The 25,383-nt window shown below is 37.6% G+C and overlaps 1 protein-coding gene across 1 annotated transcript in view; it reads right to left on the bottom strand.

The window, feature by feature from the left end:
- The window catches only part of LOC102861111 (24-hydroxycholesterol 7-alpha-hydroxylase-like), a 182,423-nt gene that overhangs the window by 48,893 nt on the left and 108,147 nt on the right, over nt 1–25,383 (bottom strand). Inside the window, exons 8-10 of the mRNA XM_006881929.1 lie at nt 8,048–8,181; nt 2,215–2,310; nt 612–700 (exon numbers count right to left, since the gene is read on the bottom strand). Of these exons, the coding sequence (XP_006881991.1) occupies nt 612–700; nt 2,215–2,310; nt 8,048–8,181 (319 nt within the window). The remainder of the gene's footprint in view (nt 1–611; nt 701–2,214; nt 2,311–8,047; nt 8,182–25,383) is intronic.

Below are 25,383 nucleotides of genomic sequence, written 5' to 3'. Positions count from 1 at the left end.
ATATATATATATATTCGTTTCTTTGTTTTTAAAGAACCCTGGTGGTTTAGCTAAGCACTAGGCTACTAAACAAAAAGGCTGTTGGTTCCAACCTATCCAGAGACTCTGTAGCAAGAAGACCTAATGATCTGCTTCCATCAAGATTCAAAACTCACAAGAGTTAGGGGGAAATGGATAGGGGGGAGGGGGTATTACAACCTAGAAAACCATATGGAGCAGCTGGACTCTAATCCATAGAGTAGTTGTGAGCTGAAATCAACCTGACGGCACCTAACAACAATAACAGCAATTTTTATTTTTTCAAAGGTGGACCATAAGCCACCTGTAAACTCCCTTATATGAAAGCTGAGCTCTGGAACCATAAGTCTTGTTTTTATCTGGTTGCTGTGAATACAGTATTTTCCTTTTACAAAATTCCACCATAAACCACTTAAGATATTTCCACAAAGACATCGCAGAGTATGCTGGACCAACTAAACAAAAAACACAGTCTCCTGGATGGCCCTGCAGTTTGACAATAAATAAGAGAAGGATTAGGCTCTAGCTCTTCCCTCTGAGCCATCATCTTTCTGCAGCTCGCTGCATAAATGTGGCCCAGCTGTCTCACTGACCTTCCGGGACACTGGTACTTCCCGCTTCCAAATGCAATGAAGCTTTCCAAGAAAATACGTTTCTCTATGTTTGCCTTTTCCCAACGTTCCTGTGGGAAGAAAACATTTTTTTCCAACTCAGTTTTATATAAATAAACTTAACTTTATTTCTCCAGGCTAAAAATGATCTTGTACAGCTAATCCTTGCATATAAAATTGCAGAGTTTTTGGTAGGTTGGGTGTTTTTTTTTCTTTTCCCCCCCATGACTAGTTATTAATATAAGACAGAACTGTATCTCTCTTTGGAACATGTACATATAAATAAAAAAGGCTTTAAAAGAGTTCTGTTAAGTGGTCAAGGTAGATGATAATGAAAACCAACCACAGAATTGACCTCTGAAGTATAAGGATATTTATAAGAAGGTCTCAGGCTCCATCATAACATTTTCCTCTGTAACTGGTTTAGTAATAAGAGGCTGACAGCCCGGCTTGCTGGAGAAAGCTGAAGATGCAGAGCAAATACATCTGGTTGCCACTTCTGACAAATTTACCTGGAGGCAGAGAACAGCCTGAATGACCTCTTAAGATTCTGTTCAGCCTGTAATTCCACAGTTCTAAGAAACAGAAGAGCATGATTTTAATTTGCTCTATTTTTTTATTCTTTGTACTCCTGGAAACCAGTAATAGAAGCAATTGCCTGAAGAATACGAAATAAGTCTGTCAGAATTAGGCGTCTTATTTTAAGAATGCTTTACTATGTGCAGGTAAAACTCTAATTTAAGGTAGGGAAAACTTATTCCAGAAAGTTTACTATTTAAGTAATCTAATCTGCATTTTGTAACCAAAATGACTCTTACTAACCAGAGAGATACTGTTGCTTAGTGGTACTCATTCATTGCTAGTGAATAGAATGAATAACCTCCAGCAGGTTTGCAGAGTCTGTATGTTGCAGGGAAGCAGGATTGGCATCCACTTTCCTAAACAACTTGCGTCTGGAAACTCTGTAAACTTTGATAAATGTCAATAGTTGTAGAGGGCCTTTAGGCCCTTTGTTCATAGTGTCACTATGAGTCGTGCTCAACTCAAAGGCAATCAACAACAACATGTTGCAGGAAACGAGATGACTTTTTTTTTCTCTTAGAGCAACTGGTGGATTTGAACTGCCTGGTTTTGCTTGGATTGGCAGCACAGTTCCTTACCCATTAGGCTATCAGATCTCCTTCTTAAAGATACCATTCTAGACAATTTACCACTTAATATACCCTGCATAAAAAGACATTAAAAGCAAAGGGCAACTAGTAAAATATATAAGAAGGTCCAAAAGGGTCAAGGGGCTGAGTATGGGCAATGGAGATATCAAGGGGTCATAGAATTTGGTGGGAAGAATGAAGGGTGAAGGAATTGGGAAAAATCCAGTGGGGACCTAAAAAGACAGGGTAATGGTGGGTATGGAACAATGGTGATTAATTCTATAAAATATTGTGTATGGGAAGGATTGTATCAAATACAGTATAAATTAAAGAATGTGTGAAACACAATGTATATGAATTTTGTATGCACACTAATATAAAATATTTTTTTTAAAAAAAGCCAAAGGTAATGAATACCAAAAGAAATAACTTACAGGTTTGAATGATTCAGGGTCAGGAAAATACTTTGGATTTCTATGTAGCCAAAATGGAGACAACATTAGCAGGTCACCGGAAGGAACCGTGTAATTCTAAGAGAGAAAAGAAATCCAAGTAATTTTTATAAATTTAAATTACAGAGAGTTTGTGCCACTGAAAATAATCCCTCTTGTAATGAAGATATATACACAATATATTATTGAGGGTGAGAAAAACCAACTCTCTCTTGGAGAGTCTACACCTTCCACTTTAAGTAGTGACTACTTCCTAATTCTGTTCTTCAGTTACATATGCATCATTAAACCCGTTTTGATTGAGTTGATTCTGATTTATAGTGACCCTGCAAAACAAAGCAAATATGTCTCCATGGTACAGAAGTTTTGAGACAGAAAAACTTTGCTGACATGAAAAAATGTTCAGCAGAGTCATAAAAACCTAAATAACAACCAAAATAACCTCTTCAAAATGTCAGATTAAGCAATGAAGCTTACACTCCTACTTGCTTTATTTAGAACCAAATTTTTTGCTCCAAACTTTGTATATATAGTTGAATAACATGGAGACAAAAGCATCAGGTAGCCAGAGGGAACAGCGTAATTCTAAGAGAGAAAGTGAGTTCTAATGCTATAATCATTCCAGACGCGTAATATCAGCTCTATCTCACATGGAGCAACTAGTGGATTGAAACTTCGACCTTTGAGTTAGTAAACTAGCATTTAACTACTGCACCACCAGGGCTCTTTACATATTTGATTATACAGGAGGAAAACTAAGATAATCCTCCAAATTTTAGCAACATATAGGTGGTGGTGGTGGTGGTTGTTGGGTACCCTCAATTTCATTTTGAAGCCTAGCAACTATTGGATTTTTAAGGCTATATTCTTTATGAGAACACATCACCAAGTCTAACTCCACTGGAGCCATTGAATGGTTTTGAACAACCAACCTTTCAACAAGGAGTTGAGTGCTTAAAAGTTGCACCAACAGGGTCCTTTCAAATCTTGCATAAGCCCGCTGTAGCATAACTTTTCATATGAAATATTGGAGTTGGCAACAACTAGAAATTACAGTGTATTCTAGATTGGGGAATACTTAACATTATAATGCAAAATTTTCTTTCTTTTCATTGCATAATCAATTTTCTCTTCAATCATGGTTGGAAATCATGATCTTTTCAAGTAGATGAAACCATGATTAACTCAATCATTTCCATCTGTTTCCCCTCCATAATAAGCATTGCCATAATGAGCATTTTCTTCCACAAAGTATATTTCATATGCATTTTTATCGTCAATGCTCATAACATAATGCACATATATATTTTTAAAGCTCATGCTATCCAACTGTATTTCCAAATTTGGAATAAGTTTCTAAATACAGCATATAAGAATTTCATTGCTTAATCTGACATTTTAAATAGGTTCTTTTTGGTTATTTAAGTTTTTATGATTTTGCTGAACATTTTTCAACAAACTGTTTCTGCCTATAAACTTGCATGTTATGTTCTGTTCACATTAATGTCACAATAGTGCTTTACTTACCCATCTTGATGACTTCTTAAAATATTAAAATTATTTGCCCATGTGTTTTAACCAAATAGAGTTCTTTCCACTCCATTTTTTGTCTACATTTGATTGATGTTATTTTTTTTCCATTTTAAAAAAGTCTGCAAAAATGTTATTTTGGATTTTATTTCAAATTACATTACACATTTGGATCATTCAGTCTTCTCATTTATTTCTCTAAGTGCCTGATCTTGAGTGAAGTAACCATATGATGTATTTTTGCTTTCATCTTTGCTTTTTATCCTTTTAAAAAATATGTCTCCTTCATCGCAGGCTAATTGTGAAGTAAAAGTAAACTATAGTGAACATAGTGTCACTTGCCACAGTAATATATGAAATTGATCATATGTCTGATGCATTTTTTCCCCAATAGTGAAGGCTTGGAATAGAATTTAGAATTAAATTCAAATGCTGTTCTTATAAAAGGAATTATACTAAATTTTGATGTGATACAGTCCAGTTAATTCATCTTCCTTGTGGGCTAATCTAGACATCTTTTTCTCTCTATAGCAGCCGTTCTCATTATAAAGACTCTTTTAGGGAGCTCTTGTGGCCTATAGGTAAGGTATTGCACTGCTAACCCTAAGGCAGGCAGTTTGAATCCACCAAATACTCCACAGGAGAAAGATGGGCAACCTCCTCCCATGGGATTTACCTCTAAAACCCACTTTAGGGTCAGCTATGAATCAGTTCCAACTTGATGGTACATAAAATGTTTTCCAGAGTCAACAAGATTAAAATAATTCCTGGATAAAAGATCCGTTCAAAGCAGAAGGTGGAACAACAGCTTTTTAAGGAAACTGATTATAAAGTAGTCATTGATGTCATTGGAGATTCTACATGATGACAAGCCTTTGTGAATATACCACTTGTTGCGTTTTAATGTGGTATCAAAGAATAACCACAAATTACTGAAGAGGCTATGAGAACACCCCTCTCTTTTCCCTATTGCAAGTCTATGCCAAATTGGATTTTATTAATATTCTCCAATCAGAACCAAATATCACAAGGAATTGATTCCAAACCTATAGGAGAGAATCAGCTATCTCTTGTGAAAAAAAGGCACTAAATAGATTTCCAAGAGTGTTGATTGTAGAGCCAAGCAAGCTGAAGCTGTCAACAATCTCAATCTCTTCATCATCTATCAAGATGCTGTCAACTGGCCCAGTGGTGAGAATCTTTGTTTTCTTTGTATTGAGCCTCAATCCATATAGGAGGCTGCAGTCCTTGACCTACTGCAGCAAGCACCTCAGGTCCTCCTCAGTTTTAGCAAGCAGGGTTGTGTCATCTGCATAATGCAGATTGTTACTCATCAATCTACTTCCAATCCTGATGCCACATTTCTCCTCATAGAGCCCAGCCTCCTTGATAATCTGTTCTGCAAATAGACTGAAAAGGTATGGAAATAGGACACATCCTTGACACACCCTTCCTAATTTTGAACCATTCAGTGTTTCCTTGTTCTGTCCTGATGACTGCCTCCTGGTCCAAGTATAGGTTTCACAATAAGCACCATCAAGTGTTCTGGGATTCCCAATCTTCTCAGTCAGCCACAGTTTGTTGTGATTCACACAGTCAAATACCTTTGCATAGTCAGTGTAGCACAGGTAGACATTCCTTAGTGTTCTCTGCTTTCAGCAAAGATCCATCTGACATTAGCTATAATATCCCTAGTACCATAACCCCTTCTAAACCCAGCCTGCACTATAGGCAGTTCTCTGCTGATGTGCTGTTCCAGTCGTTTTTGGATAATCTTCAACAGAATCTTGGTTACATGATATCAATGATACTGTTCAATAATTTCCACGCTCTGTTGAGTCACCTTTCTTTGGAATGGGAACAAACATAGATCTCTTCTAGTCAGTTGACCAAGGTGGTTGACCTCCAGATATTTTGGCACAACTTGGTGAGCACATCCAGGGCAGCACCTGTTTGTTGAAATATGTGCATTGGTATGCCATCAATTCCTGGGACTTGTTTTTTTGTCAATTCTTCCAGAGCAGTTTGAACTTCTTCCTTAATCACCATAGTCTCTTGCTCATTCATTGCTTCATGAAATTCTTCTGTGTCCATCAATTCCTGGGACTTGTGTTTTGTCAATTCTTTCAGAGCAGTTTAAACTTCTTCCTTCATCACCACAAGCTCTTGTTCATACATTGCTTCATGAAATTCTTCTGTGCCCACCCATTCCTTTTGGTACAATGACTCTGTATACTCTTTCCATCTTCTTTTAATGCTTCCTGGGTCATTTAATATTCTGCCCAAAGCATCCTTAAATATTGCTCACTCAGCATTTCTTAAGCTGAAGGAACTGAAGAACAAATTCAAACCTTGAGTGGCCTAGATTAGGTACACCTAAGTCTCTAGACTGATATCATTGCTTTTCAGTACCCTGGAAAAGTCCCTGACAGCAGATTTACCCAATGCAACTCATCTTTTGATTTCCTTACTGCGGGTGCCGAGTGTTGATTGTGGACCCAATCAAGTTCTAATTGTTAACCACTTCAATTTCTTTTCCAACTATTCTATTATTAATTCTATTAATATTAAATTCTTATATAGAATATAGTTTGTTCTCTTGATCTAAACATCTGGCCTTATACCACCAGTAGCACACTGTTTGCATTTTTCTTGTTTCAAAATGTTTTCATTCCTAGAGAAGATAGTTAATATTCCTGCATTATTATTATTCTTATAAAAATTTCTTTGTTATTCTTTTCTGGGAATTTTTGCAGGTGAATTTTACATAATGCTTAGTTAGACCACATGAAGGAAGGGCAGTGGAAGAACAATTCTAGTTTTCACTGCAAGAAGCCTTGACCCAATGAGAAATCCAATGGGAGAGTCTCTGTCACCATTTGGTATCTCTTTCAGTCTCTCTCTCTCTCTCATTATAATTAAGTAAGATCCAATTCATAGCTGACCCTCTAGTGAGTGTTCTGAGGCTCTAAATTGTGCGGGAGGAGACTACTCATCTTTCTCCCATAGAACCACTGGTTGATTCAAACTGCCAAAGAAGTGTGCCCTGTAGGTTAACAATGCAACCACACCACCAGAGTTCCTAATATGGTGTATGCAGTCCTATAAAAAACATATTTTTATAATCCAATTTCCTTGGATGATATGTGTAAGTTTTATTTAGTCAAGACATTCTATTATAAATACATATCAAGCTAAACGGACCATGTTTTAGGAATTTATGCAGAAGAAATAATCTTAAATATAAGTAAGAATTTACTTCTAAGGATATATATCTTTGCAAAGTTTATAACAGAAAAAGGTGCAAGCCATGTGCATATTCACAAATAGAGAACTAATTTGAAAAATTATAGTACTCCATATACTGGATTATTATGCTGTATTTTAAAATGGTATAAATATATTTTAGTGACAGAAAACAGATTTATTAACTCATAGCTGAATTTATCAAGGTTGCAAAAACAAAGCCAACACATAAAACTCAATTGTATTTCTAACAACGTATACGAACTTTGTAAGTAAACCAGTATAAAGTGAAAATTTTATTTAAAAAAATTCAATTTATGTAACAAGCAATGTGTCATTGACAAACAAAACTAAGAACTATCATATATGATAATTAAAAAAGAAATGTTTTTGTTTACATTTAGTAAAATGTGTGTAAGATCTGTATTTTAAAACAACCACCAAAATAAACACTAAGAGAGAGAAATAATTAGCCTATAATTCAATCTTTTCCTAATCAGGATATAACTGAAATTTAATAAATTGTTCAATAAGAATTATAGCAATAGTCAGGGTAATAAGTGCATTGCTCTACTTAATTACATGAAATTGTCTGGCATATTTTTCTCAGAGCATATTCTTTTATACTTATGGCTTAAGGTAATTAATTATTTAACTACTTTAAATAAAAACTGACCAAAATAACATTCAAACTAAGTGGTATAATTTATGTAAGGCAAGTTAAACAAACTATGTCCCCTTAGAAATTATCAATTTGCAATTTTGGGAAGCTGATTCTTGCCCTCAACCACAAAATTATGTTAATCATAATATAGAATCTTCTGGCAAAAATGACATTCAGAGGGTTACATTTTATCCAAATACCCACCATCATATTAACAACAACAGTGGGTCTAGTTTTCCCAGAGTGAAATATATGTCATTGAACTCTAAGAGATTCGGTAAGGTTGTAGTGTCGATGGCCATTAATGTCATTCTAAAATATTCAGAGATCAGATTTTTTTTTCAGAAGAGTGATTAATTTAAAACTGAAACTCACCAAAATTTTAATTGGCTTTACCACCTTTCTAGTAATGACACCAGGAGCTTTTAAACGAATAGTTTCCAAAATACACCATTTAATTAGATAAAGTTTGTTCAAGTCCTCCTCTGACACTTTAATCTTATCTTTTCCTGGAAAGAGAATATTAAAAAGAATTAAAATAGAGTAAATCTTACATTAATATTATTATTATTCTTTTAAGACAAATGAAATAATTCATTGTTTCTTTTTCTTTATCATTTTCCCCATGAGAAGATAAACTATCTGGAACCAAAAAACCCTAAAGCAATGTTGATTACTATAACATGGCGGATTGGTGTCCACCTCTGATCTCCAGTCCTTTGACTATTACATGACTAAGCTAGCCCTTATTTGAAAGATTTTCCATTTCCATTAATCTCATCTCTTCATGTTCAAACTCTGCTCTTCCTTTGAAGGTAAAGCAGTAGGAAATTACCAAGAAACACACATAGAATGATGAGGAATCATCTGACTTTATTATTATTATTACTTCTCTACAGGTTCTCTGCTGATTTTTAAAACTTCATTATTGTTTCCTAATTTGCTGAAGGTTAGAGAAAAGAAAACACACAACTATGAAAGAGAATGAGATACAAATGTATCACACGTTGTCCATATGATATGCACATCTTAACTAATATTTACATTGAAGCCACCTGAAAAAGAATCAGCATCAAATAGTCTGCCACCCACAGGAGAGTTAAGGCCTTTCATCCAAATGAAGACTTTCTGAATTCTACTTCAAGCGTTGGTAGTGCATAAGGAGTTGTGTTGCTAACCCAAGGTGGCATCTCTCTGGCAGTTCAAATCCATCAGCTGCTCCATGGGAGAAAGATGGGCAATCTCCTCCCTTGGGATTTACAGCTTCAGAAAACCCACTGAAGCATTTTGAGTTATGAGTTATGGACTATGAGGTAGATTCCAACTGAAGAACAGTGAGTTTTTAATGATATCTCAAGTAAATTGCTTACCTTTTGAAAATCTTTTAAAACAAACATGGTTTTTAGTTTGGTTGTGAAATTACTTATTCAATAAAATTTAAAAACCTGTGGCTCCACAGTCAACACTCTTGGCACCAGCAGCCAGGAAATAAAAAGAACGTATTGTGATGGGAAAGTCTGCCATTAGGGACCTCTCCAGGGTACTGAAGAGCAATGGTGTCACTTTGGAAACTAAGGTGCGTCTGATACAGGCTATGGTCTTTGCAATCATTTGTTATGCATCAGAGAGTTGGACAATGACTAAGGAGGATAGAAGGAGAATTGATGCCTTTGAGCTGTGGTGCTGGAGAAGAGTATTGAATGTAGCCTGGACTGCCAAGAAAACAAACAGATTCATCCTGAAGAGGGTTAAACCAGGCTAAGGATTCTGAGGCTTTGTCTGACATACTTTGGACATGTTGTAAGGAGGGAGACGTCCTTGGAGAGGGACATCATGCTTGGGTGGGTGGAGGGATGGCACAGGAGGGGCTTCATGAGGTGGATTGATTCAGTGACTGGGATAATCGGGATGGGTGTGTCAGAGGCAGTGTGACTGGCACAGGATAGAGCAGGGTTTAGGGCTGTTGTCCATAGGGTTGCTATGAGTTGCAAGCAACTCGACGGCACATAACAACAACAACAACAACAGTCTGCTTCCCTTTGGTACTTGGAATGAGTGGGTGAGGGTAAGGTCTAGGGTTTCCAAATACCTTTCTCTTTTACTCTGAATTAGATTTGTTTGAAAGTAAGCCAGTGGTAAGAAAGATGTGAGTGGGTACTGTCTGAGAAAGCTTGTCTTTCAAAACATGTTGAATTTTTGAGGAGTTGTAAATTAACATCCTTGGTTAGAAGAGTCTGTAAAATAAGGTTGTTTTTTTTAACCTTTATATTCACTCACTGCCATTAAATTGGAACTGACTCATAGCAGACCCTCTAATGTGTTTTCGGAGACTGCAAATTGTTGTTGTTGTTGTTGTTGTGAAGTGCCATCTAGTTGTAGGTGACTCATGGCGACTCTATGAATGAAAGTCCTCAACACTCATGTGCTGTCAGGGACCTCTCCAATGTGCTAAAGAGCAATGATTTCCGTTTAGAGACTAAGATGCACCTGATCCAGGCCATGGTCTTTGAGATTACTTGCTATGCCTCAGAGAGTTGGACAACGACTAAGGATGACAGAATAAGAATTAATTGTGGAGACTGCAAATTACAAAGGAGGAAATTGCCCATCTTTCTCCTGCATAATGGCTGGTGGATTCAAATTGCCACCTTTTGAGTTAGCAGCACAGCTCCCTACAGATTAGGCCACCAGGGCTTCCAGAGCTCCCATGCCATAGCCCATAGTGTGCTGCTCTGCTAAATAAAAGGCTGCAGGTCTCTGGCACTTAGATCACCAGCAGCTCTGCAGGAGAAAGGTGAGGAGCCTCTTCCCTTGAAGAATTACAACCTTCAAAACCTGATGGAAGGAATCAACTCGATAACAATAAGTGAGTGAGTGGTACCTAGACACGCAGCCCAGTCTGGCTCTACCAGATTTACAATTAAGGCACAGCTCCTGCCTACAATGTGTTTGTTTACTCTATTAGGAGGTAATAGACAAACATACAGTTAATTAACATCACAGCAGAGGGGGGAAAAAGAGATCGTATGAGATATAAAAGAAGGTAGCATTCATGTTCCTCTAGGAGATACACAAGAGTGATTTCTTCTCTAGAAATTGCAAGCACAATCTGTTCTTTATGGAGAGTAACCCTATTAAATTGCACATTAATAGGGAGCTCTAGTATCAAAGATTTCATTTTGCTTATCTCCACAGTCAACAACTTTGGTACCATCAGTCAGGAGATCAGGAAATGTATAGTATTAGGAAAGTCTACTGTTAGGAACATCTCCAAAGGCCTGAAGGGCAATGATGTAAGTTTTGAGACTAAAGTGCACTTAATTCAAGCCACACACTGTTTTGCAAGCCACCTGTGGTGCAACTGAGAGCTGGACAGTGAACGAGGGTGACAGGAGAACAATTGATGCATTTGAGTTGTGGTATTGAAGAAGAGTGCTGAATATCCCACAGACTGTCAAAAGAACACATATGTCATAGAGAAAGTGCAACCAGAGTGTTCTTTGGAGGCAAAGATGGTGAAGCTTCATCTCACTTATTTTGGACATGTTTGGAGAGGATATTCCATGGAAAGGGGCATGCTTGGAAAGGTAGAGCATCAGCAAAGGAGAAGACCTTCATGGAGAATGATTGATACTATGTGTGGCAATGGACTCAAATATGTTGAGATGATAAGGATGGTGCAGGATAGGAGAGAGTTCAGATCTGTTTTTCATAGGGTCACTATGAGTCATACTGGACTTGATGGCACTTAACAATGATAACAACAACAACAATAACAATTGGTGGCCTAGTGGTAAGAACTTATGCTGCCAATCCAAAGGCACACAGTTTGAAACCATGAATTTCTCCACAGGAGACATAGGGGCAATCTCCTTCCATGCTATTTACTCCCTCTGAAAATGTGCTGAAGGGTCAGCTATGAGTCACTTTTGACTTGTGGTAAAAACAACAGCAACAATGAATCAATAATTGTCCAGCTGCAACATAGGGAGCTGAACAGATGGATACATTAGACAAAAGACAAAGGAAGAGGCAAAGGGAAATGGAATATCCACAGAACACAGTGGGTCTAGTTTTCCCAGAAGTGAAATACATGTCACTGAAATGTAAGAGATATAGTCAGATTGTACTGTAAGTGGCCCTTAATGCTATCTAGAATATTCAGAGACCAGAGAATTTGAAGACTTCCTGCCTTGGACCATGACAGAATAAAAAATTCAACAATAGACCCTCCGGAGCTGAGTTCTTCCCCCTGTGAAGACTTCAGCAGATGCTCCCAGGGACCTCTGCAAGAGAAAGGCTGATAACCCAATCACAAAACGAGTGAAAGACCTTTCGTAATGGGAGACAATCAGATGGCCAACAGTCAAATGAAGAAATACTCAAAATCATTGGCAATAGGAGACTAGCAAATCAAAACCACAATGGCATACTGTCTTTCCCCCAGTGGCAAAGTTTAACAAGACAGAAAGCAATAAACTTTGAAGAGGATGTGGAGAGATAGGAATTCTCATACACCGCTGTGGGATGGTGAAAGGGTACAATTACTCTGGAAGACAGTTTGGCATTTCCTCAAAAAGCTGAATACGGAAATTCTGCTTCATCCAGCTATTCCACTTCTAGGAATATACTCCAAGGAGTTAGAACTGAGACACAAATGGAGATTTGTACATCTATGTTTATAGCAGCATTATTCACAATTGCAGGAACATGGAAACAGTTCACACATATTCAATCACAATTGAATGGATTGAGAAATTGTGGTTCATTCACATGATGGAATTCTATGCAGCACTCAAGAGCAATGATTTTGAAATTACTATATATCTTGGGTTAGACTGGAGAGCATTATGTTTAGTGAACTATCTCAGTCTCATAAGGATCAAAACTTCATGAGACCATTACTGTAAAAATAGAAGGATAACTAGTAAAAAGAGTAAACAAAACTTTTCTAAAAGTAGTAAAACTAGTAAAAGGATCCTAGGGGAGAAGGGGTGAGGATGGGCAGGGGGAAACAATAGGGTCACACAATTTGATGGGTGGAAGGAGAAGGTAGGTAAAGTGGGAAGAATCCAGCCGGGATCTGGAAGGATGAAGTAGATTGATTTTATAGGAATGGGAATTGTTGTGTGTTAGACAGTATGAATGAAGGATAGTGTGAAACACAATATATATTTTTTTATGCAAACCAATATAAAAGAAAAAATTTTAGAAAAAGAGAAATTCAACAATGGAATGTTATATGGAATAACATTATCTATTAAGTTAGGACTTTTGCTCAGACCTCAATAGTTCAATATTAAAAGGAAACAGTAGTTTTTGTTTCAGCAGATAATGTAAAAAAAAAACCCAACAACAAACCAACCCAAAATAAGTTGTTCTTGAGTACACTTCACTCATGGTAACCTCATTTACATCAAAGTGGAATTGTGTTCTGTAATGTGCTTCATGGCTGGGTTTTTGTTGTTGCTGTTGGTTGTTTATTTTTGGAAGAATATCACCAGGTTTTTCTCCCAAGGTACCTCTGTAGTCTCAAACTCCAAACATTGATTCTGGTAGCTGAGTACATTAACTATTTGTACCATCCAAGGACTCCAGTCTGCACAGATACTGCCCCACATTGTATGCCTTCCCATTACAAAGATTAAAAAAGCAGAAGTATGCTTTCTGCTCCTTCACAGTTTAACCAACACAGTTTCTTTGAACTGTGTTCTATCAAATACTTTCAAGAAATAAACAGGCTTCCCAAAGGAAGATAAAGGCTTACATTTGGTAAATCAAATATGAGACGTGAAACATGATCTTGGTGAATAACTGCACATAAAGCGTATTACAGGCTTTGAAATATTCTGCAGTGAAGACAGCTGTTTATATTCTTTATTTCTAAGCCTTTTAGAACATAGAATCTGCTTCCTTGTATTATCTGTAAAAGAAAATCACTAACTACTCAACATAAAATATAACTAGCTACATAATAGCCATGATTCTTTTCTGAAGCAATCTTTCAAAAAAACCAAACCCTAGTTATTATTTTTCTGAAAAGTTGTCTGCTATCTAATCATCTGTAAGTAGTTACTGTTATTGTTGTCGTTATGACCCTATGTACAACAGCCCTAAACCCTGGTCTATCCTGTAGCAATCTCACTATCTCTGACACACCTACTCCCATTACCTCAGTCACTGAATCAATCCTCCACATAGAGGGGTCTTCCTCTCCTGCACTGTCCCTCCACCCTCCCAAGCATGACCTCCTTCTCCAAGGATTGGTCCCCCCTTGCAAAATGTCCAACGTATGTTAAACGAAGCTTCAGAATCCTTGCCTCCAAAGAGCAGCCTGGTTTAACTGTCTCTAGGATGAATTTGTTTGTTTTCTTAGCAGTACATGGTATATTCAGTACTCTTCTTCAACACCACAGCTCAAAGGCATCAATTCTCCTTCTATCCTCCCTAGTCATTGTCCAGCTCTCTGATGCATAGCAAGTTATTTCAAAGACCACGGCCTGTATCAGGCTCACCTTAGTCTCCAGAGAAAGACCATTGCACTTCAGTACTTTAGAGAGGTCTCTAACAGCAGACTTTCCCATCACAATATGTCTTTTAATTTCCTGGCTGCTGTGGCCAAGAGTGTTGACTGTGGAGTCAAGCAAACTAAAGCTGTGAACAATATCAGTCTCTTCACCATCTATCATGATGCTGCCAATTGGCCCTGTGGTGAGAATCCTTGTCTTCTTGATATTGAGCCTAAATCCATATGGAAGGCTGCCGTCCTTGACCTTCTGCAGCAAGTGCTTCAGGTCCTTCTCAGTTTTAGCAAGCAGGGTTGTGTCATCTGCATAACACAGATTGTTGATGAATCTTCCTCCAATCCTGATGCCACACTTCTCCTCATAGAGCCCAGCCTCCTGGATAATCTGTTCTGCATCTAAGTTGAAAAGGTATGGAGATAGGACACATCCCTGGTGTACGCCCTTCCCAATTTTGAACCATGCTGTGTTTCCTTGTTCTGTTCTGATGACTGACTCCTAGTCCAAGTATAGGTTTCACATTAGCATGATCAAGTGTTCTGGGATTCCGTTCTTCTCAGAGTCAGCGACAGTTTGTTATGATCCACACAGTCAAACACCTTACTAAAAACAGAAAATTATTACAGACTGTAATTATCTTACTATTCCTTGGAAAGTTAGTGGCACCAAAATGTTAACTTACTTGACATTTTCTCAAATTATTCTCTTTTTATCTAAGCTATTAGAAATTCTTTACCTGAAAATTAACATAGAATTTTATATATATATAATCTACCTCACATAGAATTTAAGGTAACAGAATTTATTTGGCATTCAGTAAAAAAACAAAAACAAGTACAAAGGGGTTCAAAGGGCACAAGAATTAAAATTTGGAAGTCTTAGCCTCAAAAAGAGCATAAACTCTAAAACTGAGGCAATATAAACTAATTGCACAAAGTTAAAGTCAAGAAAGTTTGAGGATTAGGAGTGGCACCCACTTCGAAATAGCTTGCCTCTGAAAACTCTATGAACATGGAGAAATTATGAAAGTTATTCAAATGTTCAGGTCTTTCGTTCATAGGGTCACTATGAGGCATCTATGACTCGATGGCACTTAACAACAACAAACTTAAAACAGTAATATATGGGTAGGATCTCAATACAAGCAATTCCCATTCATTCATTCATTCTCACTGTTAATTTAGTAATCATACATACATAATCTAGAAATCATATTTTCCTCTAGAAACCTACTTTTACTTTGTAGCTGTTAAAAGAATATAAGTTTAATTAGATACCAGAAGAATGTCTATCTGTGTTTCATTGATTATGCAAAGGCATTTGACTGTGTGGATTATAACAAACTGTGGCTGATGCTGAGAAGAATGGGAATCCCAGAACACTTAATTGTACTAATGTGAAACCTATACTTGTACCAAGAGGCAGTCATCAGAACAGAGCAAGGGAACACTGCATGGTTCAAAATTGGGAAGGGTGTACGCCAAGGATGTGTCCTATCTCCATACCTTTTCAACCTGTATGCAGAGCAGATTATCCGAGAGGCTGGGCTCTATGAGGAGAAGCATGGCGTTAGGATCGGTGGACGATCTATCAACAGTCTGCATTATGCAGATGACACAACACTGCTCACTGAAACTGAGGAGGACCTCATGCACTTACTGCAGAGGGTCAAGGACTGCAGCCTTCAATATAGGCTGAGGCTCAATGTCAAGAAGACAAAAATTCTCACCACTGGACCAATCGGTAGCATAAAGATGGATGGCGAAGAGATTGAGATTGTTCACAGCTTCAGTTTGCTCGGCTCCACGGTCAACACTCTTGGCACCAGTAGCCAGGAAATCAAAAAACCTATTGCAATGGGAAAGTCTGTGGTTAGGGACCTCTCTAAAGTACTCAAGGGCAGCGGTGTCTCTCTGGAGACTAAGGTGCACCTGATACAGGCCATGGTCTTTGCAATCACTTGTTATGCATCAGAGAGTTGGACAATGATTAGGGAGGACAGAAGAATTGATGCCTTTGAGCTGTGGTGCTGGAGAAGAGTATTGAACGTACCATGGAATGCCAAGAAAACAAACAGATTCATCCTAGAGAGGGTTAAACCAGCTACTCCTTGGAGGCAAGGATTCTGGGGCTTCGTCTGACATACTTTGGACATGTTGTAAGGAGAGACAGGTCTTTAGAGAGGGACATCATGCTGGGTAGAGTAGAGGGACAGCACAGGAGGGGAAGACCCTCTATGAGGTGGATTGATTCAGTGACTGGGGTAATCGGGATGGGTGTGTCAGAGGCAATGAGATTGACACAGGATAGAGCACGGTTTAGGGTTGTTGTACATAGGGTCGCTATGAGTTGCAAATGACTCAACAGCACATAACAACAATAACAGATACCAGGTTTAGAGAATTCTTTAAAGCAGGCATTCAGTAGATGTTTAGTGAGAATCTTCATACAGTGTGCAAGTGACTTCTTATATTAAAGCAATTTGCCACTAATTCAAAACTGATGGTTCAAATCTACCCAGTGGCTCTGTGGGAGATTGGTCGGCGATCTGACCCTTTAAAAATCACAACTCAGAAAACTCTATAGGACAGACCCACACCATCATAGGGAACCACTGTGAGTCAGAATAGATCCAACACTACTTAAAAACTAAACAACACACAATGTTCAATTTCTGACTATGAACAGAAAAGGCATGGTTGTAGTTTTCAAAGAGGTCATGGTCTGACAAAAAAGACAATAAACAAAAGCAGGTAACCTATGATAAGTGATACCACACAACTATATGCAACATACTGTGGAGACACAGCAATAGCAGTGATCCTACAGCACAGAGAGTTGTTAAAGAGGGTTCTCAAAAAAAAAAGCAAACATGAATAAAACACACAAAAAATGAGCATGTTCAGGTAACAGGAGTTGATACTCCTTAAACAGAGTCCAATGACAGAAGTGACCAGATCAATGTGGTGCAGGTGAAACTTTGAATGTACCATGGAATGCCAATGTACTGTCATCCTTGGTCCTCAGTGGCTTGGTAATGGGTCCATACTCTCTTGGAAGGATTCTCCTTTATTTTCCTTGTTTTTGTGTAAAAGACAGGGAGGAAAACAGAATCCCACTGTTGTCTCTGAAGCATATGAGACCTCTCATAGTACAAGGATGAGATGGCAAACCCAGTCTGCCTATTTCATCTGAAGCCACAGTTATGACAGAAGACTCCTTTTCTAGCCATGAATGTGCCCCAAGATTTCACAGTGTTTACTTCTGAGCCTTTTTCTCTATGTATAGTCCCTCATCTGTGATTTAATAAATCACCCTTTTCTATAAAAGACCATCAGTGAACCAGGGTTACCCACAAGTCTATATTCTGCCTTGATCTTATTGAACTCCAGTTTCTTTTTGTCCCACTGGCAACTTAAGGCTTTGTTTACATCTCAAACCACCTAGTTTCTTTACAACTACCCTCATCCGGCAACCAAGTAGTTCAGTCAGACCAAATTAGTGCATGACTTCCACTCTATTCAGGATTAAATACAAAATTCGCATTTTGGAAGATATTCATCTCATTCTGAATCCTTGCTATGTCACCTTTACAAATTATCCAATCTCTATGTATACCTGTTTGGTCATTTACAAAATTGAAATACATATCTACCACATAGGATTATTGTGGGAATCAAAGGAGCTTAAACATGCAAATATCTTAAAACTATAACAAGCACATAGCAATAATTCAAAAAGTTTTACCCATCCAAGCTGCTCCTTGGAGGCATGGGATTTGAAGTTTGTCTCACATATTTTGGACATGTAGGCAGGAGGGACCAGTCTTTGGAGAAGGACATAATGCTTGGAAGGGTCAAGGGACAGTGTAGGTGTGTAAGACTGCGGATGAGGTAATGAGGTTAAGTGCGTCAGAGACAGTGAGTTTGGCTCTGAGCAGCACAGAGTTCAAAGCTACTGTGCTATGACACATAGTCGAGTTGAAGGCACATGACAAAACCAGTGTAATTATTAACTTTCCCTCCATCCCCTCTGTCTTTTTCTAATAATTTAGAAAGCTTGCTCCCTCTTATCTCTTAGATCTTACCCAAAACTTTTTTCTAAGAACTCTTATCTAATCACCCTAGCTAATGATTTCTTAATCACTATCATAGCTTTTTATTTCTTAATACTGACAAAGTATGGATCTTTTAAAACAGTATCATTAGTACCATATGCAGGGAAAGTTTTGTGACAATTTAAAAATGGGTGAAGCAGTGCATCAACAAGGAACTGCTATCAATTTAAGCTGGATTCAGAAGAGGCTATGGAACAAGGGTTATCGCTTTGCTGATATCGGATGACTTTTGGTTGACAGCAGACAATACTAGAAAGACATGGTTGTATATTATTTTACTGACTATAAAAGGCATTAGAAAGGTGGATAATACTAAATTATGGGTCACATTGAGAAGAATGAGAATTCCAAGACACTTAATTGTGCTCAGAAGGAACTGTATCTAAAACAAGGTGTGCATCAGGGTGGTATCCTTTCACTATTCTTATTTAATCTGTAAGGAGCTCTGTTGTTTTAGAAGTAAAGAATGGAGCTGACAATAAAAAGGTTCATGATTTGAATCTACCAGCTGCTCCATGGGAAAAATATGGGCAATCAAATCCTATGTGATTTACCATCTCTGAAAACCCACTAGCGGGTCAGCTATGGGTCAGTTCTGACTAGACAGCAGCCAATAACGAAAAGTCATTTAATCTGCATACTAAGGACATGATTTGAGAAACTGAACTATACAAAAAAGAATGTGGCACCAGGATTGGAGAAAAATTGACCAATGACACAACCTTGGTTACTGAAATTGAAGACAACTTCACTTACTGAAGAAATACTTACTGAAGAAGATCAATGAGTATAGCCTTCAGTATGAATTACACTGAACATAAGAAAACAACATTTTCACAAATGTACCAATAAATGACATCCTGATTAATCAAGAAAAGACTGAAATGGTCAGTTATTTCATGTTACTCGAGTCCTGCAATCAATCAATAATCAGTGAAGAAGTCAAGAAATAAACTAATGTATTGCAGTAGACAAATGTGCACCTTTTTAAAGTGTTAAAGAGCAAGGATGTCAGTTTAAAGACTATGGTGCACCTGACCCAAATTTTCAATTGCTTCATACACATGTGAAAGTTTGGCAACGAATAAGGAAGACTGAAGAAGAGTAGATGCATTTGAATAGAAGGATTGCAAAAGAATACTGGATATACCATTGACTGCATTAGTAACAAGTCTTTCTTGGAATAAGTGCAGCCACAGTTGCTTTCGTTTTTCACAGTTCTGAGAAGTATGGAGAGACTTCATCTCATGCTATCAGGAGGGGCCAGGTTATCAAAAGGATCATCATGCTTAGAAAAGTAGAGGTTAGTGAAAGAGAGGAAGACCTTCAGTGAGATGGATTAACAGAGTGACTGCACAATGGATTTAAACGCAGTGGAGATTGTGAGGTGGGCATAAGATCAGGCAGTGTTTCTGTTATAGATAGGGTCAAAATGAGTGGGAGCCAACTCATTCACACCTAACAACAAACACTACCAATATGAAATAATTTTGTTGTTGTTGTGCACTATCAAGTCAGACCCAATCCATAGCTGAACTGTAAGCGGGCTTTCAGAGATAGTAAATCACACAGGAGGAGATTTCCCATCTTTCTCCAAATAAGATAATTTTAATCACTGTTCATTGTTGGACTCTTTCAACCAGGCTGTGATATCATATGCCTCAGAATCTTGTTCTTTGCCATCTTTGATGATTTCCCAGTATTTACCACAGTACCTACAACATGGTAGGTACCTATAACATGGTAGATAATTGAATAATTGTGTAAAATGGTGGAAGGGGAGATTAATTAAGAATCTTTTTGATTGTGTAACCACAATAAAAAAGATGCCATATTTGTAATACACTTCTTGTTACTGTTAAGTGCCATCGAGTCAAGTATGTCTCATAGTGATCCTATGAATAAAAGATCTGAACCCTGTTCTATAACTATTTTAATTTCTCTAGTGTTCATAGGGTTCCCAAAGGCCAGTTATTTAAGAAGTGGATTCCAGTTCTGCTTCCAAGTCTGTCTTAATCTGGGAGCTCTAACAAACCCTGTCCACCATGGGTAATCATTATAGCATTTGACATACCAATGGCACAGCATTCAGTATCACAGCAACCCCGAGTTATCTCAGTACAGCAAACTGACAGATAAGTGCTGAACCACTTAGAACAATGTTCTCCCCAAGCAGAATTTACACCAGGCCCGAGGGCCACAGACCCAGGACCCAAATGACCTTTAAATACAAAGGCTCACCCACCAAGTCCTGATTGACTTAAACTAGAGGCTTCCAACACACAGCTGATTTACATTTCTAAGGGAGAATAAATAAGTCTTTAAATAAATAAGAATTTAGTACATGATAGATCATCAACTAGAATACTTGTTTGGATTATAATAAGAATGTGATTAGTCTTTCCTTTGCCCCACATTTGTAATATTTTCGTGACAGTTTATACACTAATTTTAAGGTAATACTTGGGAAAATAAAGAGATCTAGGTGGTTTAAATGTGGTGATGTAATCCAGAAAAGAGTTGTGATATGCAGAAGGGATAAGAGAGGGAAAACTGAGAAATCAACAAACTTTAATTGATTAAATTAACCAATCATTTCTTTTATTGTTTTCTCTCCCCTATTTTTCCCTCTCTCCTCTTTTTTCTCTCCCTTATGTAGATACAAATTCAGAGTAAAAAAACAAAACAAAAAACCAAACCCAGAAATACTTTTTTCTTCTTGAAAGATAGATAGATGGTTATCAAAGGTTAGGGTTCATGTTCCAAATTAGATTTTTGTGGTACCTATTGTAAAACTTGAAGTTCAAAGACTGTAGTTTTCAATATGGATTGAAGCTCAACATTAAGAAGACAAAGACTTTCATCATTGGACCAACTGGCAGCACCATGATAGATGGAGAAGAGATTGAGGTTGTTAACAATTTTAGCTTGCTTGGTTCCACAATCAACATTCTTGGCACAAGCAGTAAGGAAATCAAAAGAAGAATTGCATAAGGAAAATCTGCTGTGAGGGACCTTTCAGAGCACTGAGAGCAACAATGTCAGTCTGGAGACTAAGGTGCAACTGATCCAGTCCATGGTCTTCACGATTACTTGCTATGCATCAGAGATCTGTACAATGACTAAAGATGACAGAAGAAGAATAGATGTCCTTGAGTTTTAGGGCTGGAGAAGAGTATTGAGCATACCATGGACTGTCAAGAGAACAAACAGATCTGTTCTGGAGAGGGCAAAACCAGAATGTTCCTTGAAGAAAAGATTTCGAGACCATGTCTTACACACTTTGCGCTTGTTGCCAAGAGGGACCAATCATTGGAGAAAGGCATCATGTTTGGAATGGTGGAGAGATAGCACAGGAAAGGAAGACCCAGAGGAGATGGATTGACACAGTACCTAGGGAATTGAAGATAGGTGGGTCAGTGACAGTGCGATTGGCTCAGGACAGGGCTAGCTTCAGAGCCACAGTCACAGTTGACTCAATGGCACATGACAAAAATTATAAAACAGGCATTGTTTGGACTCAGATAAGTTTGGACTCCTATAAACGTAAGGCTTCTGAAAATAATAATAATAATCTCCCTTAGAAAAGAGCTGTACCTTTAAAAAAAATTCCCATTAAACTAATTGACTTACAAAGTGTGAAAACACAGCTTGTTCTGCATTGAAAATAATATTTAAAATCCATTATGACCTACAAATGTATGAACAATGTCGACTGTACCCAGAAAAAAAATTTAGAAAAATCATTTTTATCTCAAATCCAAGTGTGATGTGGGAGGGAAAATTAATATTTTGGGGCCAGATGAGGAAAAGAAAAGGAAATATGGTAAGTTTTCAAATATCTTAAGGGTAAGAGATATTTTTTATTATAACTCCTAGAAATGGCTCTGTACCAATACTGTGCATATTTCAATACACATCTGTGGTTTGTTCTTCCAGTATTTTGACTCTAAAATTAGAAGCTCAGCTTGGCAGAATGCCAAGGTAATCATCAAAAGGGCTAGAGTCTAAAGGAGACTAGGACCATTCTGAAGATAGGCCAGAAAAGAAACTCTGAGTGATTTGAGAAAAATTCAGAAATCATTTGTTTAACTCTTGTCATCCCACCATGAAAGTCCAACCAGAGTTTAGGAGATTTGAGACAAAATAAAAGAAGGGATGATACCTGCATTTAGAAATAACAATAATAAAACATCTCTCTATATATATGTATGCATGATTCTCTTATAAATGTACAGAAATTATGTTAATCATAGAACAGAGTTCAGGTGTTTTGTGCAAAGCTTACTCTTAGTCATATTTGACTTGATAACACTTAACCACTGCTAAATGAGATTAATGCTGTTATATCTGGAGGAACATTCTTCCACGTTGCACATCACTCTTTGTCAATGTGCTTGCTATATGAGGTAACCTGGGTTTGCTATGATGCTGAACCTTGTGGGGATATCAAATTCCAGAATGGTTTCCCAATGTGGACAGTGTTTGGTGGTGCTCCCAGTTGTAAAACAGGTTTGGAAGCAGGAGTGGCATCCATTTCAGGTATTAGGTCTTTTGTTCATAGAGTTGCTATGAGTCGACCTTGACTGCATGGCAATCAACAACAACATATCTATATTATATATATAGATACAGTTTTAAGATCCAAGATAAATGGTGCTACATTATACCCAATGTTACAATATATTCAAAACTTATACTCACTTACAAGAAGTCAATTCTAAATCCCTGTCCCCTCTATCAGGTTTCTGAGGCTGTAAATCTTTAGGATAGGAAACTGCTTGGTTGTTTTGTTTTGCTTTTTTATCCTGCAGAGCAGCTGAGGCATTCCACCAATGGAAGCTGCAGTAAAGAAATCAAACGATGTATTTTATATTACATCAGGTAAACTTGCTGTGGAGGACCTCTTTAAAGTGCTACGAGCAAGCAAGGATGTCAATTTAAAAACCAGAGTTCACCTAACTCAGCCATAGCATTTTCAAATGCTTCATATGTTTGTGCAAGCTGAACAATGAATATGGAAGACAGAAGATCTGTTGTTGTTGTTGTTGTTGATTGCTTCTAGTCGAGCATGACTCATAGCGACCCTATGAACAAAACCCCTGAAGCCTTTCTATAACTATCGCTGTTTCTCAAAGCTCATAGTTTCCAGAGGTATGTTGTTTAGGAAGTGGATGCCACTCCTGCTAATGCTTTTGAATTGTTGTGGTAACGAACAGTCTTTAGACATTGCACTTGCAAAAGTAGAAGGTTGATGAAGGAGAGGAAGACCATCAACAAAATGGACAGGCACAGTGACTGTAACAATGGGCTCAAGCAAAAGAAAGATTGTGAGGACAGCACAAGATCAGGGACAGTTTCAAACTGCTGTACAGAGCTACTGTTGTTATGTGTCATTGAGTTGGAACCTGTACATAGCTGACCCTCCAGTGGGTTTTCAGAGGCAGTATATCACACAGGAGGAAATTGCTAATTTCTTCCCCTGTGGAGAACTTGGTGAATCCGAACCACGTGCCTTTGAGATTGCAGCACAGCTTGCTACTAATAGGAGTCAACTCAAGAAAATCTAACAACAACAACACAATGTACCACGTACTTTGGATCAGTTTATTTCGTTTTTATCTCTGTCAGCTATTTGAGGGATTGAGATGCCCACGTCTTAAAACCTGTCCACACCTACAGTTCTCAGACTGGTTGCTGTGCCCCTCTGCTTCTCACAGGATAAAGAAAAGAGAAGGACACAGTGGCTGCTCTGAGGGAGCTGGGACATAGGGCACATGATCGTATCTAGGTATGTGTAACTATAAAATTTCTAAAGAGAGAATTCAAGTGCCACCAAAGTTCATGCCCTTGTGCTCGAGCTGACATTACAGTTAAGCCTGGAAGGATGAGTCACACAGGTAGAGGAAAAAAATAACTTAAATTCCTAAATTAATCACAAGGTTTGACACAGGTAAAATCATTAAAACAAGTCTTTTTTTTTGGAGATGACTATTCTGTTTTGAGAGATTTCACTCACCCTGCCATCCACCTTTCACAAAGAGTAAGAGAGAAATAAATAAACCAGTACAAGCCTTCTATTTCTACCTGGATTAACAAAAATTTTCACTAATAACTTTGTGGAAATAACCCATGTTTTGTCAGAAATCAAGACAACCACTATTTAAAAACAGAGAGGTAGGGGAGAATGGGAAGTATGTGCTGAGTCACGCAAGCAAAATTTGGAGGAAATTGTGAATCAGAAGATGGGTTTGGAAAGTGGGTTAATAAGCTGAAGAACGTCATGCATGCCTCCACCAAAAAAAAAAAAAAATGGGTGTACTCTCAAGAAACATATGTAAAAAAGAAGAAAAACAAGAAATAAAATCCTACAAAAATTTAAAGACACATTTTTAGACATTCCACCAACTCTTTCTTTACTTTTAGAACTATGTATTCTCATTTGTTTGTTCTTCTGTTCTCTGAGGTAAGCTCTTGTTCACAGATGTGGTCTTTAAACAGCCATAGGAGAGCTTGCCTAAAATATTCAGTTATGGTGCCTATAAAGGTCATGGTACACATTCACGAGCATCAACCCAGGACAAAAATACAAGAAAAATAAACTGGCATAATAAACTCAAACATTGATTCTGCTGAAATTTGTTCAAGACGTGTACCTTCCAGAAATTTTTTGTTATATAATTCCTTAACAGAAAAATCAAATATGAAGTTCATATTTGCATAAGATTTTCACTTAAGTAATCATATAATGGTCTGGAAAAAAGAAAATGTGTCTATGACTTCCCTCTAAAAGTAACAGAACAAAGGCATCAAGTACATCAGAAAATAAGGACAAGAAATCATTCAGATTTTTAACCAGTTTTCTCAAAGTCAAAGGGGATGTGGGACAGGGTATCAGTGTTAAGAATAGCAACAATAAAAATAGTAAAATAGGAAATAAAGGCTCTAAAGTGTTGCTGAGAAAAAAGTCTTATAGCTTTAAAAATTACAATACTCAAAATCCCACTTTACAAACATGTCTACTTTTTCAGGAATATTATTTTGTACAATATTTTTATATTATTTAATAT

Source organism: Elephantulus edwardii, unplaced genomic scaffold, assembly GCF_000299155.1.
Source record: "Elephantulus edwardii isolate Elephantulus edwardi_28Jun2011 unplaced genomic scaffold, EleEdw1.0 scaffold00017, whole genome shotgun sequence".
Taxonomy (NCBI): Eukaryota; Metazoa; Chordata; class Mammalia; order Macroscelidea; family Macroscelididae; genus Elephantulus; species Elephantulus edwardii.
The sequence above is the reverse complement of the archived record's forward strand: the minus strand, read 5'-3'. Positions and strand labels throughout refer to the sequence as shown.